The 22375-nt window shown below is 33.3% G+C and overlaps 1 protein-coding gene across 1 annotated transcript in view; it reads right to left on the bottom strand.

Moving 5' to 3' along the window:
- LOC140431776 (venom carboxylesterase-6-like) overlaps positions 1–22375 on the bottom strand; it is an 83800-nt gene that overhangs the window by 7216 nt on the left and 54209 nt on the right. Inside the window, exons 6-9 of the mRNA XM_072519661.1 lie at positions 16674–16842; positions 14487–14659; positions 10769–10919; positions 9995–10130 (exon numbers count right to left, since the gene is read on the bottom strand). Coding sequence (XP_072375762.1) covers positions 9995–10130; positions 10769–10919; positions 14487–14659; positions 16674–16842 — 629 coding nt within the window. The remainder of the gene's footprint in view (positions 1–9994; positions 10131–10768; positions 10920–14486; positions 14660–16673; positions 16843–22375) is intronic.

The following is a 22375-nucleotide window of genomic DNA, read 5'->3' as shown; positions in this document are numbered from 1 at the left end:
TTTTTTTAAATTTGAACTACAATTGTAAGCAAGTAAATAAACCTTCTTTTAGCTATCCACGTTCTAGGTACCTACATAATTTTAAAAAAGCTTTAACAAAAAGATCCACATCAGTGTTTCACATATTTTTGAAATATTGATGAATGTTTATCCAGATATATGTATATGTAACTGCTTTGCTTTGCCAATAAATCACTATTTTTTTATTTTTTATCTTATACAAAAATTAAATCTTCTTTAAGTCTTACATTTTCCAAGTTTAAAACAAATTATAGTTGATAAATAGTAACAAGTCACAAATATTATAATAGGTAAAACTAATATAAAAAATAAATGCTGTTCCACCAGGAATTCAATTGATCAATATAGGTAGGTATATTTATAGATAGGAAAATAATTTTCACAAAGTGTTATTTACTCTATTTTTAAAATTACAAATCATAAAACAGTTATAAATTACTTCATTCAGATATGAGAATAATTTAGAACGAATCTATCTTTCAGTATTTTATGTTTGTTTTGCCAATTATATATTTTCAACAATGATTCTACGATTGACAATGGTCCTTGTTTTGATATTACTGTTGCCCTTGTTTTTAATAAAATATTAATGTCGGGACCCCAAAAAGACGCAAAAAAGTTTACCACTTTAACTCCAGGGCTAAAAACGGTAGGGAGTTAAAAACGCAAAAAAATCAATTTACCAAGAATCTGTACGTCGTGGAAAATATTGTTTTAAATAAAGAATGTAGCTGAGATAACTTTAAACAAAAATGCTTAGTAGCACTTTTTGTGTAGAATGAACCGTTTTCTTAGAAACAACGCTTGAAGCGACCGTCGATTTTAAATGTCAGTTACGCGCGCGAAATCATAAAATTTGTATCAGCTCGACCGTAAAAATTCGATATTTTTTTATCCAAATATAGGAGAAACCGGGGGAATACCGCGCACAGGGGAACTTCGCGCATCAGTATCTTGCCAACACGGCGTAAGTATTGCAACATTCAACACAGTGCGCCGTCTCGTATTTGCTAGCTGACCACATGTTTGTAATATGACTGCATTCGTAGTATTGGTTTAGACAAGGTCACAGATTGTTTGTTTTTCAAGACTTTGATGTAATTTTCGACTAATCTTTAACAAGCGGTAAGTGCTTTTGTTATTAATTTTCATTAAAACTATTCAGTAATTATTTTGCTTTATATGTATAGATAATTTCACGTACAAAAATAATGCGTTTTATTTAGCCATTAACGAACAGTGATAAGTTAAGTTAGGTTAATCACTTAGGGGAAATACCGCGCAGCTGTGTCGGAGTAATTTCGTGCTGCGCGGTATTACCCCGTGTAAGAATTTTTGCTCATATAGTGCTTTTATTGCATTTTAGATTCCAAAATGCCCCGTGCTTACGTTCGAAAAACTGAAAGATCAAAATGGACAGAAAATGAACTAAAAGCTGCGATCACTGCTTTACGATCTGGGCGAAAAATACGAGAAGTAGGTCGATCATTCAATATTCCATAATCCACTCTATTTGACAAACTAAAGTCCAATAGTCATAAAAAAATAAAACTTGGCAGGAAAGCAATTTTTAATGATGAACAGGAATCCTCTTCCTAGCTCCTCTTCCTTCCAAATTTATAAAGAAAAGTTCCAAATCACGTGCAAAACAACACTCAAAAATGTTCACTTCCACGCCAATAAAAACGCAATTAGAAATAAAACAAGAAAAGAGAAATATTAAGAAAAAAGCTGAAGATGCCAAAAAAAAAAAAATGAAACCAAGAAAAAAACAGGAACCGTAGAAAGGAAAGGCTACTAAAGCAAAGAAACGACTTGTACGCAAGAAAGCTGAAGTTTGAAAGTTACATTTTGATGATTTTGAGTCTAAAAGTTATGATGAGATTAAGCTTTGTGATGATGATGAATTAGATGATGTAGATCTAATATTAGAAAATGAGGAGTGTTTGGTCTGCGGTGAATTCGGGCGAGACAAAGAAATTTGGTACCGTTGTGTAATATGTTCGAATTGGGCTCATTCAGAATGTAGTGGTTTTTGTCTTTACGAAATCTGTTTTGTTTACAATATTTGCTTTATTACAATAATTTTTTTTTTTCGAATAAATATTTATTTAATTCTGTGCAGAATAGCAGAAGAACTTGGGGGAATACCGCGCAATGACAGTTTTTTAATGTAATTTTTTTTCTTCAAAATCCGTTAAACTTTAATCCTATTTTTTATGGGAATACCGTTTTCAATGAATACAAGTTTCAGTAGTTAAATTATGGAAGTTTGTTTGCACATAGGAAACTTTTTGTAAGTAATTTGCCTTAGGTGCGCAGAATTCCCCCGGTTTCCCCTACTATCGACAAAAATGAAGATGCGTTTTAAAGGTAAAAAGTTCAGATTGCGTATACAATTTTTGTATTTTGCCGCAAATAAACTCAGATTTTATAAAGGTGTTAAATAAATAAACGTGTCGTGATTTTTGCCATTTTTTATGATTCTCTTGAGATCAATACGATCTATACCTTTCATTGACTGGCCAATATGAAGATTCGATTACTCGAGCCTAACCTTCAAAAGCATGAAATTTTAGTTTTGAATTCTGCGAACAAATGTGAGGCATTTGAAATATGCTTAAAAAACGCTGGATTTAAACTTTCACATAACAAATGATCTAACACGTTTAAAACTTATTTTTCAATTTCACTATTACTTTTTTTTTAAAGAACTAAACTTCTGCTATGAACTACACCCAAAAATCGTCTTTTTGTAGGTATTTGTCGTGACGAGCGATCGTTTATAATGTAAAACATCAAATTCTGCGTTTTTTATTCATATTTCAAATGCCTCATATTTGTTGCCTCAACAATGGATGTTTTATTGATCTCAAGAGATTTGTAAAAAACGCAACAATTCGCGCCACGTTTATTTATTTAACATTTTTATAAAAAATGAGTTTATTTGCGGCAAAATACAAAAACTGCATAAAAAAGCTGCGCTCTTTTAGCTGCAAATTTTATTGAACATTGATTTCGCGCGCGTAACTGGCATTTAATATCGACGTTCGCTTCAAGCGGTATTTGTGGGACAAACGAGGGAAAATTCAGCTTGTTCGTATGATTTTTTGGGGTCAACCCTCTGACGGTTGCACTATAAGGTTGAATCTTAATTTTTTATTGGATGCGTAATTTTTTTATTACTCGTAATATTTTAAGCGAAAGAAAAACCTCTGCTAACAGAGAAGCAAAAAACAAACCGCTTCAATTGACCAAGTTCGAATATTTCATGTACCGTTGATTACTGGTTCAAAACTTATTCAGTGACGAATCGAAATTTTATGTTTACTTGGAGACTTTCGAAAACGGGTTATTGGAAGTAAAAATGAACCATTGCATAAAGATTGTCCCAAATAACTGTGAAGTTTCCCAAAGGAATTATGATTTGGGGGTGTATGTCATTAGAGCGTCTAGGAAGATATGAAGTGGTGGATGGCACAATTGACGGAGCAAAGTATCAAGAAATTTAAAAAAATAGTGCTTACGATCTCTACCCGGACTTGAATTTTATATTCCAGCAAGACGGTGCTGCAGGCCATACAGCTAAAACAACTAAATAATGGATTGGAGACAATAACATTAAAGTCGGCTCATGGTCTTCGAACAGTCCAGACCTTAATGTTATTGAGACATTGTGGCATAAGATGAAACAGAAATTACCTAATGATCCTCAGAGAACCGTCACTGATTTGAAGAGTAAATTAAGTTAAAAGTGAAACTGGAACAAACCATGAAGTGGAAATATCCAGGAGTGGCTAGTATACCTGTTGAATACAAAGCACGTGGTGTTCGTGTGTATTAAGGTATAAAAAAAAATTGCTTATTACAAGCTTAAATTTTTATTTTAAGAAGATCTTTTCGGAATTAAATCATTCCATCATCAGTTAACTAAAAGAGAGAGTAAAAATACCAATATTAAAAAACACAAGTTAAAATTTAAATATATAGAAATAACACGTTGGTTTTTTACTACTTACATAAAAAGTTGTTAAAAAACATTGTATGGCCACTTAAAAAAACTTTCGAAGGACATCCGTATTAAAATATAATCCTCATGGTTTTATCAAGGTAAATGCAATAGACTTAACTTATTGATTATTAAAACTGAAGATGGGGGCATCTTACATGACCCCCTGTATCTGGTGAAGTTTTTTCGACTTACATTACCTCTGATCTGTTCTGGAGTCTTGGGCTAACTGATATAAAGATGGTATGAAAAATCAGTTAGTACCCATCAATGTCAAGTGGAATGATGTAGTAGGAGCAAAAGTCATTGTGCTTAAGTTTGTGAATAGGCAGTTTTTAGTGAAGTATTGTGTTTTGTGTGTAGTAAATTCAATAGCAATTTTTGGTATTTTAAAAAGGTGGTAGAATGTAAAACAATGAGTGACTGTGATGTAAAATCAATTTGGTATACCAGGGTAAGGCAAAATTTAAGTTAGGTAGTTGAAATTAATAAATCATTTGGAAGCGGTAAAGAAAAGGTTATTACCTAATTGTTTCCTTGTATGAAGTAGATATAAATAAAAGTTGGTTTGAAATTTGTGGAAGATGAATCGAAGAAAAAGAAAAAGAAATAAAGGAAAAGAGAAAGAAAATGAAGTAGGAGATGAATGTAAAGATGTAAGCTGGGGATACTGAAACTGATTGTGATAAGAGATTGATAGATGTGGTGTGAGTATTTATAAGAAAATCTGTGTGATTAGTCAGATGGTAGTTATTGGAGAGGATGGGAAATGGGATATTGGAAAAGTGATGTTAGTGTATTAATGGTGACAAGAATAGAGTTAAGTATGGCGGATTAAATAAGGTGATATTAAGATATGGGAAATTAGAAAGAAATGTAGAAGTAAGTAAAACTGGATGTGTAGTTAACAGAAAGAAAGTTAGATCAGGAAAATAATTGTCGATGAAGTGGAACAAAGTCTCTATTGATGCTGGTGTGACGATTAACACAATTGGGACTGTTTTTCTTTTCCTTGACTATTTCCAAATCCTCAAAAAGGTCAAGTTTGAGATAATCTCTACCTGGGATGTTATGAAGAAGAGAAATATCATCTGGTACCTTGATTGTGTGATTGTGATATTTGAGATGATGGGAGAAAGAAGAAGTGTTATCTAACTTAGAATGTTCAATGGCCCTGGTTACTAGAGATCTACAAGTTGTACCAATATAAGTGGCATCACAGTCAGAACATTGAAGTTTATAAACCCCACTGCGTTTGCTGAAGTCAATAGAGTCCTTACTATTGCATAATGATCTACTCAATTTATTGTTTACTTTAAAGGAAATCTTAATATTTTCAACAGAATTCAGGATAGTGTTTTTGATTGATTCGGAAAGTGTTGGACAGTGAAATGGTAATGAGAAGTAAGATGGGGAATCTGAAGTAATGTTATGGTAAGCTGATTGTTGAAGCAATTTACGTTTCTTTTTATAAATGAGTTTATGGATGATATCTGGGTTGTAGCCATTATTGAAAGCAATCTGTTTGATTATGTTTAGTTCTTGGATGTAGTTAGTGTTGGATAATGGAATGGTTTCTAAACGATGAATGAAGCTGTTGAATGCAGATAATTTGTGTGAAATGGGATGGTTAGAATTGAAATGTATGACATGATCTGTTTGTGTGGGTTTTCTGTAGATGCTATAATCAAAGACATTATTAATTCTATTGATGGAAAGGTCTAAAAAATTGATGGAGAAGTTAGATTCTAATTCCATAGTGAATTTGATATTGGGGTGAATATTATTGATAGTGTTTAATAAGGAAAAAGCTGTATTTGAATTACCTCTAATGAAAACTAAGCAATCATCAACGTAACGGAACCAGTGTAGAATTGTATTGTTAGTCATGATTTGAGTGGATTCTAGATGATTCATGAAGAGGTCAGCTAAAAAAGGGGAAAGACAACTTCCCATGGCCAAGCCATCAGGTTGTTTATAAAAAATATTATTGAAAGAAAAATAATCTTGTGATAAACAAAAGGAAAGTATTTCTATTATTGGTGTGATGACTGAGGGATTAGTTGATTTAGATGTGAGAAGGTCCTGGACTAACTGAATAGTTTCAAGTTTAGGTACAGAAGTAAAGAGATTGCTAACATCAAATGAAAGCATAGTCATATCTGGTAGGAGTTTTATGTGATTGAGTTTGGATATAAGTTGGGATGAGTTTTTGATAGAAAAAGTGGGAGAAAAACCTGTTATGTCCTTGATTACCCTGAGTATGAATTTAGAGATTATGGAGACCGGGGTGTTGATGAAACTGACTACTGGACGGATTGGAATGCCCTCTTTGTGGATTTTTGGAATAATATGGCCAATTTTTGAATAATAATGGCTTCATAGTACTTCCACATGACCCACTTAACAGATTCATTAATAAACAAAAAGCATTTTTAAAGAAATATTCTACTTTTTTCACTGATTTTCATGCACCATATTACAAAATCCCTAGTAACCCATTAATGCCTAGACTGTATGGTCTTCCAAAAATCCACAAAGAGGGCATTCCAATCCGTCCAGTAGTCAGTTTCATCAACACCCCGGTCTCCATAATCTCTAAATTCATACTCAGGGTAATCAAGGACATAACAGGTTTTTCTCCCACTTTTTCTATCAAAAACTCATCCCAACTTATATCCAAACTCAATCACATAAAACTCCTACCAGATATGACTATGCTTTCATTTGATGTTAGCAATCTCTTTACTTCTGTACCTAAACTTGAAACTATTCAGTTAGTCCAGGACCTTCTCACATCTAAATCAACTAATCCCTCAGTCATCACACCAATAATAGAAATACTTTCCTTTTGTTTATCACAAGATTATTTTTCTTTCAATAATATTTTTTATAAACAACCTGATGGCTTGGCCATGGGAAGTTGTCTTTCCCCTTTTTTAGCTGACCTCTTCATGAATCATCTAGAATCCACTCAAATCATGACTAACAATACAATTCTACACTGGTTCCGTTACGTTGATGATTGCTTAGTTTTCATTAGAGGTAATTCAAATACAGCTTTTTCCTTATTAAACACTATCAATAATATTCACCCCAATATCAAATTCACTATGGAATTAGAATCTAACTTCTCCATCAATTTTTTAGACCTTTCCATCAATAGAATTAATAATGTCTTTGATTATAGCATCTACAGAAAACCCACACAAACAGATCATGTCATACATTTCAATTCTAACCATCCCATTTCACACAAATTATCTGCATTCAACAGCTTCATTCATCGTTTAGAAACCATTCCATTATCCAACACTAACTACATCCAAGAACTAAACATAATCAAACAGATTGCTTTCAATAATGGCTACAACCCAGATATCATCCATAAACTCATTTATAAAAAGAAACGTAAATTGCTTCAACAATCAGCTTACCATAACATTACTTCAGATTCCCCATCTTACTTCTCATTACCATTTCACTGTCCAACACTTTCCGAATCAATCAAAAACACTATCCTGAATTCTGTTGAAAATATTAAGATTTCCTTTAAAGTAAACAATAAATTGAGTAGATCATTATGCAATAGTAAGGACTCTATTGACTTCAGCAAACGCAGTGGGGTTTATAAACTTCAATGTTCTGACTGTGATGCCACTTATATTGGTAGAACTTGTAGATCTCTAGTAACCAGGGCCATTGAACATTCTAAGTTAGATAACACTTCTTCTTTCTCCCATCATCTCAAATATCACAATCACACAATCAAGGTACCAGATGATATTTCTCTTCTTCATAACATCCCAGGTAGAGATTATCTCAAACTTGACCTTTTTGAGGATTTGGAAATAGTCAATGAAAAGAAAAACAGTCCCAATTGTGTTAATCGTCACACCAGCATCAATAGAGACTTTGTTCCACTTCATCGACAATTATTTTCCTGATCTAACTTTCTTTCTGTTAACTACACATCCAGTTTTACTTACTTCTACATTTCTTTCTAATTTCCCATATCTTAATATCACCTTATTTAATCCGCCATACTTAACTCTATTCTTGTCACCATTAATACACTAACATCACTTTTCCAATATCCCATTTCCCATCCTCTCCAATAACTACCATCTGACTAATCACACAGATTTTCTTATAAATACTCACACCACATCTATCAATCTCTTATCACAATCAGTTTCAGTATCCCCAGCTTACATCTTTACATTCATCTCCTACTTCATTTTCTTTCTCTTTTCCTTTATTTCTTTTTCTTTTTCTTCGATTCATCTTCCACAAATTTCAAACCAACTTTTATTTATATCTACTTCATACAAGGAAACAATTAGGTAATAACCTTTTCTTTACCGCTTCCAAATGATTTATTAATTTCAACTACCTAACTTAAATTTTGCCTTACCCTGGTATACCAAATTGATTTTACATCACAGTCACTCATTGTTTTACATTCTACCACCTTTTTAAAATACCAAAAATTGCTATTGAATTTACTACACACAAAACACAATACTTCACTAAAAACTGCCTATTCACAAACTTAAGCACAATGACTTTTGCTCCTACTACATCATTCCACTTGACATTGATGGGTACTAACTGATTTTTCATACCATCTTTATATCAGTTAGCCCAAGACTCCAGAACAGATCAGAGGTAATGTAAGTCGAAAAAACTTCACCAGATACAGGGGGTCATGTAAGATGCCCCCATCTTCAGTTTTAATAATCAATAAGTTAAGTCTATTGCATTTACCTTGATAAAACCATGAGGATTATATTTTAATACGGATGTCCTTCGAAAGTTTTTTTAAGTGGCCATACAATGTTTTTTAACAACTTTTTATGTAAGTAGTAAAAAACCAACGTGTTATTTCTATATATTTAAATTTTAACTTGTGTTTTTTAATATTGGTATTTTTACTCTCTCTTTTAGTTAACTGATGATGGAATGATTTAATTCCGAAAAGATCTTCTTAAAATAAAAATTTAAGCTTGTAATAAGCAATTTTTTTTTATACCTTAATACACACGAACACCACGTGCTTAGTAAATTAAGTGATTTATGGGATATTTTCGACCCTTACTTATCTAAATCCGTAGTACGAACAATGCCAGATAGGATTGCCGCGGTTGAAAGGGCGCGTGGCGATATAACCAAATATTAAACTAATAATTCCTTGAATTGTCCGAACATTTAGTTGTAACGGTAATATGCAATATTTTCGTTTATTTTACCGCCAATAGTGCAATTCAAAGTTTATAGAGACCATGTCATTTTAATATTTTATTATTAATGATAAAGTTTAATGTATTGTTGATCTCGTTCATTTAACTCAATAATCAAGGTTGTGAAGATGAACTTTTTCAATAAATTTTCGTTTGTCCAAATATTTAGTTGTTAGGGGTCGTAGTTATAATAATAGACAGAGGTGAGCATGGCAGTAATACTGCTAATTGCGTGCCAGATGCTTTAAACCTAGTAGCTATGTAGTAGGGATGCACGCGAGACGGCCCGTCCCGCACTTTATCCTGCGGGACGGAATGTTACTCATGAAAACGGCACTTTTATTATTATCGAAATGATCTGGTAATTAAAGTTATATAAATATCTGCATTATATTTGCAACGTAAAAATATTTATAGAAATTAAACGGTTGCCTGCTGTAATAATTCATATTAATAAAATATAATTAATAGATTTAGAATAACAGAATATTTTAAAATGTTTTCGACAATTCTTTTTGATTTATTGCGATGCAGGCCTGGTATGAAAAAAATTGTTTTAAGTTCTCCTAATAAACCGCCACCCGACATTACGGCCATATCACCAGACGACGATACGTTTTAATCTAACCGTGAACGTGATAAATTAGTGCATAAAAATGATGAAATATTTTGATTCATTGTACATTGTACATTGTAATATACTTGATTGTGAAAACCTTACCCAGTCCTAGCGAAGTTCGTCCAGAGGGTTGTAAAAACTTTAGCTATTCTTTTATCACTTTCTGACGGTATAACATCCGGGAAAAGTCCATCACCAACGGGGAAGAGGTACTGCAAATCATCAGCATGAATTGTACCTGCACAAAAGGATCGTCATCATTATTGCAATATTAGTCCGTCGGATTTCAATAGAAGCTTAGCAACAATTTTATCCCTTATGCCATTAAGTGTACTGAAATATTAAATCAAGGAGATTAAAATATGTGAAAAGAGTGGGGTTTTGTAGCGAAATCGACGTGAAAATAAATTTTTTTATCGATTTTATCCCTTGTGCTATTTTACGAATCGATAAAGGAATATTGATTTTATTTTTAAAAATTTTGACATAAGGGCCACTGGCGCCCTAAGGGTGTTAATTATGACCTGAATACGTAATGTCAATAGTTCAGTGTTCGTGATTTTTTCCTTCATGCCACTTGAAAATTTATCAGTTTTCACGATAAGGAATCTGCAAAAAAGGCATAATAACAGGTGGTGAAAACAGAAAATGTTACCTTGGAAACGTTGAGAAAAATTAGGAAGGATAGATTTTTAGAAAAATGAACTCGGTTCAGCTCTAAATGTCTTGTTACTTATTTCATATGAAAATTTTAGTACACAAAAAGGCACAAGGCATAAGATTGGTTGAGCTTCGTATTGAAATCTGACGGTCTTTGTGATCTTTTTTTCAATCATATCTACTATCACCACTATCAGAAATAGACGAAAAACTTACCGTAATAATCTTCACCTCCACCAAAAACTTTGGAAAAGCTTACACTTCCGTTGTATCCAAAGAGATAAAAGTATACAGGTTGTTTGTAGAACTTTGTATAAAGTCTTGCCACATCATCGGAACATTTAAAGAACCAGCCATCAGTGTACATCTACGAATATACATATAGATATTACATAGAATTTGCAAAAAACCACATGAAACATGAAACATATTATCAAAGACCCCTAAAATACATACGCAACTTTACCAAATGCTTATGAAGGATGAGAGACAGATGAGAGATCGTATTAAACACGTATTAAATACGTATTAAATACAAAGAGCAAATTGCCAAGTGTAGATAACAATCACCAATAATGGATAGTCCCCAGACAATACCTATAAGTTTATCAATTACTGGTGTCATTCCGAAAAAACTCCTTGAGATTATCAACCAGCTCGGTTTTGGTGAACACTTCTTTTAAAAAGAATACCGCAAAATGTTTTACTGCTCATGACGTCTAGATTATCAAGAAAATGTGTGGAAAATATTTCAGCATATCAGTTCAATTCAGAGTGGATAACACAGAAAGTGTCCCCCATAGTTCAATTATTTTCCTTATCTTAATAGCTCAATAACTAAGGTATAGATGAATACTGAACGACGGAATGAAAGACTTAAAGGGAGTAAGATCGCTATTGCTTAAATCTGGTAAATATTAAAGATTTTAAATATAAATTTAAAAAAATCCTTTATAAAAGGTATATATTTTCTAAAATTACGTTTTCGTGTTACATCACAGAACGCTTTCAATAAGTAAATCATCAGTGCAAACTTTGTTAATTATTACATATTTGTTGATAAATTTAACTGATGTTGTTTTAAACAGATTTACTTTATGGCAACGCAAGACTCCTAAAAGTTTCTAAAGGTGTCTCTATACTTTTAGGATAGCACTGATGATGGAATATTAATTCTGAAAAAGGTTCTGTGATGTAGATCGATAAGGAGTTTTTAAGATTAAACCTTTTATAAAGGAATTTTTAAATTAATTTTTTAATTTTTTCTTAGTTCATTATTGAAAATGTAAATTGAGCACAAATAACTTGTTACAAGTGTCATCAGTTCGGAATATTAAAAAATTTAAAAATTATCATCTTTATCATCATCCAGCCTTCCGCATCCAAAGTTGAACATGGGAATCCCCTAATCTCTTCCAGTTCTGTCGGTCTTGAGCTTCCTGCAGCCAATACAAAGAGATTCTTTTGACGTAGTCTGTCCATACTGTAGGTGCTCATCCTGTGCTTCTTCTGCCAGATTGTGGTCTCCACACTGTAATTTTTTGGCCCGTCATTCATTCTCGCCACATGGCCCACCTAGTTCCACGTCAGCCATGCTATACGCTCTATGACATCTGAGACGCCTTTCCTTCTTCTTATTTCTTCGTTTATATCTCTGTCTCTTAGAGCCAGTACAAGTAGTGAGTGAGCGTTCTATTCGTCTTTGAGCTATTCTGAGTTTGGTTGCTATAGTCTGTTTAAAAATAGTATTTTGGCGCCGTAAGTCATGACTGGAAGCACACATTGGTCGAACGTCTTCTTTTTAAAATAATTTGGCATGTTGCTCTTAAAGATGTTTGATAGAGCTCCATATTCAGCCCATGCTAAAGTGACTCTTCTTTCCAGTTCAGCAGTTTGGTTGGCCCTAGCAATTACAATCCCATTTCGTTGCAGTCGACTTTTGGATTTTCTCTGTCTGTCTGGATCAGAAAAATGTCGTCCGCAAATCGTAAATGGAAGAGCATTAATTCCTTTGGTTTCCCACTCTAATTTTTTGAAAGCATGTTCCAGAACTGCCGTAAATAGTTTGGCAGATAACGTGTCTTCTTGCCTGATTCTTCTTTTGAGATTTATACATTTTGTATCTTTATGTAGTCTTATGGTCATGATTACATTATTGTATATATTCGCTATGAGTATGGAGTACCGATAAGCTATGCGATTTTCCTGTTAATTTAATTAATTAACTCTGATTACGTTGTTAATTTCTATCTTATCGAATGTTTTGCGAAAGTCTACGAAAGCTGAGACCAATGGTCGGTTCTATTCGATGGATTTTTCTATAATCCCTTTTATGCAGTGGAGGTGGTCATTGGTGCCAAAGTTTTTTCTAAAACCCGCCTGTTTTCTAGGTTGGTTAAAATCTAATTTTGTTTCCAGTCTATTTGTATTTTCTGTTTCTTGTGAATAACTCGTAGAAATGGTTTAATAGGCTTATGGATCGGTAATTCTCGAGGTCTGTTGGATCGTCCTTTTTGTGTAATAAAAAGGTAAGTGCGCTGTGCCATGTACGTGTTTACTTTGGTGCAGACACTTCAGTGCGATCCTTATTTCGTCTGTTGTTGTACATCAGGCATCAACTCCGATCCTTGGTTGACTACCGAAAAAGTTATCGTCAAATTGCTTTCTTTTTTATAACACACAAAATACTATAGAGATTAATCTGTAACAGAATCCCAATGAAACTTATTACTATTCCAATCAAAAAAGCAGATTTTAGACTAAAGCAAACTTGTACTGTACTGTAGGTACTTCTATATTGGTACCCTGTACATATATAGAAGGCAGCTATTAAAGAAAATTTTCGATAAGATTTAACACGGTCAATATGCATATATATATATATATATATATATATATATATATATATATATATATACAGAACATAGAAGATCTAGGTATGGCAAGAGAGATGGTACAGGAACTCGTTGTGGCTACAGAAAGTGTAGGTTTAAATATAAATATCTCGAAAACAAAAATCATGACCAATTTGGTACCCAACCAGAACATTAGTATTGGTGGGAAAGAAATAGAACTCGTAGATAGATATAAATACCTGGGACATGAAATTATGATTGGCAGGGATAACCAGACTCATGAACTGAAGAGAAGAATCGGCCTTGGGTGGGCAGCATTTGGAAAACTGAGAGAAACTTTTAAAAGTGAGCTGCCCACATGCCTAAAGAGAAAGGTATTTGATCAGTGCGTCCTCCCAGTCTTGACGTACGGAGCAGAAACACTTACCTTAACAAAAGCAGCAGCTACCAAACTGAGAGTCACGCAGAGAAGAATGGAGCGGTCCATGTTAGGAATAACTCTGCGAGACAGAATAACCAACGGAGACATCAGGAGAAGAACCGGAGTGACTGACATCATGGAGAAGATAGCCAGACTAAAATGGAGATGGGCAGGACACATAGCCAGAATGACAGATGGGCGATGGACAAAGAGGTTATTGGAATGGAGGCCAAGAGAAGACAACAGAAGCGTCGGTCGACCACCTACAAGATGGACTGACGATTTAAGAACACTCAATAAAAACTGGATAAAAGCGGGGCAAGATAGACGGGGTTGGAAACATGAGGAAGATGCCTATGTTCAGCAGTGGACTCTTGAGGCTGGATGATGATGATGATATATACATATCTATTACACAAATTACTACCAATCATGTGGCTGCGGTAAGGTTAAGTCATTAGAATTCCCAATATTTTTTATTTGCGACGCCAATTTTTTTTTTAAAGTTATTATATTTTTAAATATGTCGTAATTACATGCTCTACATTAAATAATGTAGTACATTTAGTGTTTATTTTTATGCCATATGTTATTTTAGTTGCCAATAATATCAGCAATTTATATTATTTGATAAATCAAATACAGGACGTATACTTACATCAGTTATGCCTTGAATAGAATCTTGAACTCTTTTATTTCCAAAATAGAATTTTTTCAGACGGCGAGTCACCCTTTGAGGATCTTTTTCCGTCCTATCATAAAATAGAGAAATTGGAACAAGTTCGTCGAATCTATCGGCAAATTCGTCCAGCAAATTGGCGTTTTTATAACCTAAAATAAAAAGTAACCAGGGTAAGTTGACACAGATGTTTTGAAAACCCTGTCCAAAGCATTTAACCAAATAACTTATTGATGTAATATTAACAAATAATTAAACTTTAGGCAAAACCGCTGGAATATGTTAAAATGTATGTTTTATTTTCAAATAAAACTATTTCCTATTATTCTACATTTTATCGATAATAGTTACTATTGGAATCCATATATTACAAATGAAAATGTGGAAATAGCTTTAAGGAGAAAGAAAAATCTTATTTGTTAAATATCTTCTGTTCCAGAATGTTCATTTTAAATGTAAAGTTGGTGCGTTATTCACGTCTGTTAGTAGATTTCTTTAACTAACAATTTTAACTGACAATCTAACAATAAAACACTGTACACCTTTGTTTTCAAAACTTCCACAAAATTTATGATAATTTTTATTTACTTTTTTATCACTATAGCTATTTTGGCAGAGTGACTTGACTTTCTCAAGTGATCTATTTTTGGTATGCGTTTACACTTTATAGTCTTTAAATGAATAAGTTAAGGAGGGAAGAACTGTATGTATTTTTTAATTTGTTAATTTCCATAGATTCTAATAAAGATAGCTTAAGGCCTTTATTTTAAAGAATTTTGAAGAATTTTAAATTCATCATTAAAAGAATGCATATGTAGAAGTGCATACGTAGAATCTGTTTTTCTATTATTGAAAACCCCTTTATGTTCGGCGATTTATGTTCGGCGATGCGTTTGTTAAAAGTTCTACCAGTGTGACCGATATAAGTTTTTTGAGCAGTGGCCACATTTAAGTTTGCATACACCACCTTTTTGGCTCTTGTTCTTAACATATTTGCCTAAGTTATTGTTTGTTCTAAAGATGGTGTTATTCCTTTTTTTATGTGTTTAGCTATTTTAGATGATATCTTGCCTGTATATGTAGACGAGCAGAAGATACTGGCATATACTATTAATAAATTTTGGAGTATAGGCAACATTGTAATCTGGAGTAAATTAAGATGCCAGTTTTAAATCGACGTTGCCATATTGATAGTTTTAACGTTAATATTCTTGGATATGATTACTCATTGGTTCTCACAAGTGAGAGTTTGAGATTATCGGTGAAATTCTCAAAAATGTTAATAAAGGTTTTGTGTTAGTTCTCGGCTTTTTAGATCCGTAGAAGTCTATTTTGGATATAAAAAATTAGGAAGGTTATTTTTAGAGCGTTTTTTGAAATTTTCACCAGAACTGTTTTTCTGTAGTCAAAAAATACTTCATATTGAACTGTCTTGGATTTTTTTTTATTTTTAAATTAAAAAAGGTGGCGAATATATGGAAGATGTTCCATTTTTTACATTTTAAAGTATATCTGAAGATCTTTATATTATTATTATATATAATTATTTTTAAATTCAACGGGATCCTGTAGAGAACAATACAAGCTGTAACATTTTTAAAAAGTTTTGGCGTTCTGTATTTTGGTTTCCTATTAAATAAAAACTATTAAATATAATCTTCTTCTTAACGTGCCCCATCCCTAAGGACATTGGCGATCATTATGGCCCATTTGACTCTATCTGCAGCCGTTCTGAAAAGTTCTATTGACGTTTTCCCACTCCATTGTCTCTGATTCTTCAGCCATGACGTGCGTCTTCTCCCTGTTCCTCTTTTGCCTTCCACCTTCCCTTGTATGACCAGCCGCGCCAATTCGTATTTCTCGTTTCTTAGTATGTGACCAAAGTAGCTCATTTTTTTTTCTTTATAGTGTTGAGTATTTCTTTATCTTAGTATCGTAGCGTTTCCGCATTTGTTATGTGTTGTGTCCAAGATATTTTTCACATTCTTCGATAACATCACATTTTAAAATTCAGCTTGTTTATATGATTTTTAGGGGTCAACTCGCTGACGACTAGACTATGATGGAGATCTACCCTTATATTAATAAGATTATTTCTTTTATAAATATTGATATTATTAAGAAATACACCTATTATGAAATATTTCATCATAATTGTTTATTTACCTGCGTTTTTCAGAGCACCATCTTCCTTTGTGATTCCGACAATAATTGGAACATCCATACTTTTTCCAGACTTGATAATATTTAGCGGATGATCAGGCATAAATGGATCTTCAACTTCACTTGGTTCTACAACTGGTTTGAATGGAATCATAGGATCGTAGTCCCATACCTGAAAAAATATTGGGATTTAATTAAATTTAATTAATTAATAAATTTGCCTCAGTTGCATCGTACTAATATCGTAAAGTTCTAAAAGATATCGGTGGTGGACATACTTAACTCAAATATAGCGGAATCATGTTTTTTTTGCCTGTATCTTGTTACAGTACAATATTAACTAGTACCGAATAAAAACAACCAAAATTATAAAATACCGAGATTAACACTAAAAATAATAACGGGCGAGATAGTTAGGAAGAGAGTAAGGAAACAAAAATCAAAATAATTTTGAAATAGATGGTATAGTTTGAGATTTGAAGAAAAGTCTCTTAACCAGAGATACCAAAACTCCATTTTTACTACGTTAGATAAAATTATTCCCGTAAATTCAAAGAAGAGTATACATTTATAATAATTTTGTGCAAAAAAAAGATAACGATACCTTTACATAAATAAACAAATGATGTATATAGATAACGGAAATTTTAATCCCTCATATTGTTTTCCAAAATATATATCCTCTTCATTCCTTGAGCTCTATACATATTATTAGCTTGTTGCCTGCGATCCTGTGCCAGATAAATGGATTTATGTAGAATTTTCACACCAGAGTCTCATTTGGTCTGTCCATCATGTAGTAGATCTTCCTCTCGGTCTTCGGCCTTTTACTTTTCTTTTTACTACAAATAGTTCTATAGTATATAATTTAGTTAAGCTCGGTTTACTTTTATGTAGTTTGTATTTTATATTAAGCTCCTCCAGAACTGACAGGTTGGTTCTGTGTCCTATCCAGGACGCGCATAGACATCTTGCTTAGATTCACATTTCGAAGGCTTCGATTTTACTTGGGAGTACATGTTTAAGCTTCATTTATCGTAATGTGAAATATGACGGCATTGGCCAATCTAAGCTTAGTATTCCTTGTTATTGCTCTATCATTCTTCTGATTCCTTTATCCCATTCGTCTAGTACTTTTCTAATTATATGTTCAGAAGATATGTTGTATGATGACACTATGCAGTCCTGTCTAGTATTTTAATTTATTCCGTATACTTTAACTTTGGCTGAGTTTTATCATACAGATTTCTTATTAGGGTAACTAGGTGGTTGGTAAATCCCATATTTCCCATAATACTCCAGATGGGATCCCATTTTACTGAATCTAACGCCCTTTTGTATTCAACGAAACAGAGCAGCATTGTTATATTATGTTCCATCTCTATTTTTATTATCTGTCTAGTGTTCAATAACTGCTCACGCGTTCCTTTCCCGGTATGAATCCACATTGTTCTTCGGTTATCTCTGGAACTAAAAAGTTCTTTAGACATTCACTGATTATATTCATATAGCACTATTTTGCTTGCATGAGAAATAAGAGAATTGGTTCTGTAATTGCAGAATACAGTTGGTGATCATTTTTTATGGATATGGATAAAGGTTGATTTGCACCACTCGTCAGGCCATTCACCTGTGATCTATGCCATAAAGTCATGCCGAGCTATGACCTTTTATCCGACTACTCCCCAAATATATCAACCATTAGCAGCTTCATAGTTTACAAAACGGCCACATCAATTCTGCACACTGGGAGAACTAACTGGTACAAATTCCGTAGTAAATTAGAAGAACATATCAGTCTACAAGTAAGTCTTAAAACAACAAGGGAGATAGATGAAACACCAGTCACTAACAGCCTTAAACAACACTCTTATAGAATAGCCGTATAAAATGCTACACCAAACCAAACCCATGTCACAGTAGACAAGACTAAATTAAACAGGCTAAGCAATCAACTAAAATCCAAACTTACAGAGGCACAAGAACTGTCATTTGCAAACTACATAACAAATCTGAACCGACACGATAACTCAATATGGAACCCGATAAAAAACTCCAAGAAACCTAAAACTTGGGTTTTAGGGTTTTTAGAAACCAACAGGGACCAACACTACAATGGACCAGAAGTGAAGAGAAAAAAAATAATGTTATTTCCTAAACAACTAGCTCAAGTATTTACCCCCAACAACGAAGCTCGAGACATTGGAATTGAAAAAGACATAAATAACATTCCAGCGAAAATACCAATAATTAGATTACTTACCAAAAAACGAAGTTCATCAAGAATTTCAATACTTAGACAAATCTTCTGGGCTGGACAAAATAACACCCAAGATAATAAATGAACTACCAGATAAAAGAATCATGCTGTCTACTCTCATCTTCAAATTACTGGTCCAAGCTCTTTAAAACCGCTGAAACAATACTAATTCCAAAAACAGGAAAAAATCCTGTTTCATTATATGGGTCAGTGAGTGTACTTCCAATCTTATCCAAAATATTTGAAAGGTTACTGTTACAAAACATTAACTCAGACCCCAATATGAAGGAATGGATACCGAACCACCAGTTTGGCTTTCGAAAAGAACACTCAACGATACAGCAGGTTTACAGAATAGTAAACTCCATAAATTCTGCAATGGAAAGCGAACAGTACTGCCTTTATAGACGTTAGTGAAGCCTTTGACAAGGTTTGACACACAGGCCTGATTTTCAAAATCAAGAAATATCTTCCCATCACCTACCTGAAACTGTTAAAATCCTATCTAAGTGCGAGAGAATTTCGAACAAAAGTGAATGAAAGAAATTCCAATAATTTTTCTATAAAATCTGGTGTCCCACAGGGCAACGTTCTTGGACCAATATTATATGTGCTATACAAAGCAGATCTACATCTACATCTACATCCTCCAATAATGAAACCATCACTGGTACGTTTGCAGATGATGCTGTCATCCTTGCCGTCGACGTAAATCTAACTATAGCGTGTAACGTTCTAGAGGTACAAGTGTATGAATTCGAGACGTGATCAAACAAGTGGAGAATTAAAATGAATGAAACAAAATCAGCCATTTGTGACTTTTACCTTGAGCAGAGACTAGTGTCCCCCAGTTTCACTTAACAATATCCAACTAAGAATAAAAAATCTAAACTGGCTAGTCGGTAGGAAATCGAAACTAACGTTAGAAAATATAATCCTTGTCTATAAAGCTATCATAAAACCTATCTGGACGTATTGAATCTAACTCTAGGAATGAAAAAGCAAGTCAAATACAACCATAATTCAAAGAAGCTAATCGAAAATACTGTAAACGATAACTGATGCACCCTGGTATATGTCAAACCTAACGCTTCATGAAGACCTAAGAATCCCGTCCATACAGGATGTCTAAATATAGCACGAAACACCATGAAGGATTGGAATCACAATCCCTTAATCGTAACCCCCTACTTCAACCTCTAATAGAACATAATGCCAATAGAAGACTCAAAAGTAACTGGCCAGCTGACCTAAGAAACGGTTTGATCCATATTATGTTGCAAATATCCAGAATTACATCTATACAAACCTTGCCCATTGGTATTAGAGTATACGCTGGTATGCCAGCTATCTATCCCGGGATTTTTTTGTTTCTTAGCTGTTTAAGAACCGTGCTTGAGTCATGCATCTTGTTAAGTGTCTTTGTATAATTCTGAGTACTAATTTTTCCTGGATTCTACAACGTTCTCTATGTCAGTTTTTACTTCTCCATTATAGTCTTGAATGGGTTGAAGTTATGGCTTGAAGTAGCAGACCAAATATTTAACTTTTTTAAATAGTTCATGACTTTCATGGTAGTTTACATGTTGCTTCAGATCTTGATATACGTTATTTAATTGGCTGTTTTTATCTCTGATGCACACATATTTTATTTTCCAGCTTAGCTCTGCTATTTATTGAGTATTGTTTCCTGTTCTTGTGATGTAGTATAGCGTAAGTTTTATTTCTTTCTTTATGCGCTGTGCATTCCATTCCATTCCTTATTTTCTTTGTGTATTCTAATATTTGTGGTTTATATGTTTCATAGGAAATTCGTCTGCATTATTTACCCTTGGCTGTTTTGTTTGATTAATTTTTCTAGTTTTTTGTAGTTTGAGCCTACAGTTTATTTGTAGCAGCTTATGATCTGATCCACAGTATGCTCTAAGCATGGCTTTTAACTTTATTACTGAGGTTTTCCATCTTTTCCGCATGAGTATTTGGTCGATTTGATTTTTGTGTTCTTTATTTGGACTAGTCCACGTTGTAACCTTCCTGGGTGGTGTTTATAAAGTGTAATTGTTATCACTAGATTGTTTTTACTACTGGCAAACTGTACGAGATAATCTCTGTTGTTTCTAATGCATAAGTAAAATGACCCGACAATATCTCTCAAATGTGGTGCATTCTCAGTTTTCTTTCATTTGGCGTTAAAGTTTATAATAATATATACTAGCTTTTTTATGGCATTTTCTTCACGACGTTTTTTAGCTTGTTTAAATGTCGTCAATATCTTCATCTGGGGCAAGTGTTGTGGTCTATTCATATATACCTAAATAAGATGAAAATGTTCTGGTTTGGTTTTTAATATTATTTTAATGAATATATCAAACCTACAGTTTATGTATTATTTTCCTACTTTAACACAGTTTTTTATTAAATAAACATAGTCACCTTCAAACAACATGAATTCGTCTTTTTTTTTTCAGTGTAATAAAAGAACAGTATGTAACCAACAATTTAAAATAATAATAAAAACTGGTTGTTTCATTACTAACGTTTGTCCTTTAAATTCAACATGCAATGCATGTACCAAATTATACTAAATAATAGATTTTGTAATTTCATGATAATTTTTCAGTCCAAATGTTTGTTGGCTACAGAGGAAGTAGATTTTGTAAACGATCTAATCTGTACAGTAGCGGCTCGTCTATTCAATAGGTTAAAATTAAATAAAATAATTAAAAATCATACACCACTACCATCTTGATTTTTAGATTTTTTTTTCTTTCTGGTTACGCGGTGCAGATTTTTGGTGATTTTTGATTATATTTTATTTTCTGGGTTTATATATATAAATATTATAAAAATATTAAAAGCATGGTAGTCGCCGACGTTCCGTAGGGATATGGCACTCTAAGAAGAAGAAGATATTGTGTTCTGGAATAATTTCTTCTTAATGCTTCATCTGCTACTGCTACATACATCAAAGGTCATGTGGCAAGGGGTAGAGTTTTCTTCGTGACTTCGACTAATTGCTAACTAAAGGCAAAGCTTTAAGGAAGGAATTTGATTAAACCCCAGCCTGTGAGACTTGTTTACCCCTTAGAAAAACGTTCGGGTGTAACAATTCATGGGAGAGAGGTGTATTAATTCGTGTTTAAAACAGGAATCACTCTACCGCGCTCCAATACTCCAGACCATCCCTTTACCCCCTATAGTACTCTGACGCACGATAGGGCACACTATCAGACAATGCTCTTCGTGTGGGAGTCCTGAGTAAGATAACTCCAACATGGTTCTCTAACCGATTCAAAATTCAGGCTATGGTGAGACGCTTTATTCCTGTTGTCCTCCTGTTGACTCAAGCCTCCGCTCTGAGCTACGGCTTGTTCGAAGACTTGGTGCTTAAGGGTTTGAGCCCTACGTGCCCGGATTTTTTTTTTAATTTTGTTAATTTTTTTGG

Source organism: Diabrotica undecimpunctata, chromosome 1, assembly GCF_040954645.1.
Source record: "Diabrotica undecimpunctata isolate CICGRU chromosome 1, icDiaUnde3, whole genome shotgun sequence".
Classification (NCBI taxonomy): domain Eukaryota; kingdom Metazoa; phylum Arthropoda; class Insecta; order Coleoptera; family Chrysomelidae; genus Diabrotica; species Diabrotica undecimpunctata.
Note: the sequence above shows the minus strand (reverse complement) of the source record. Positions and strands in the feature narration are given on the sequence as shown.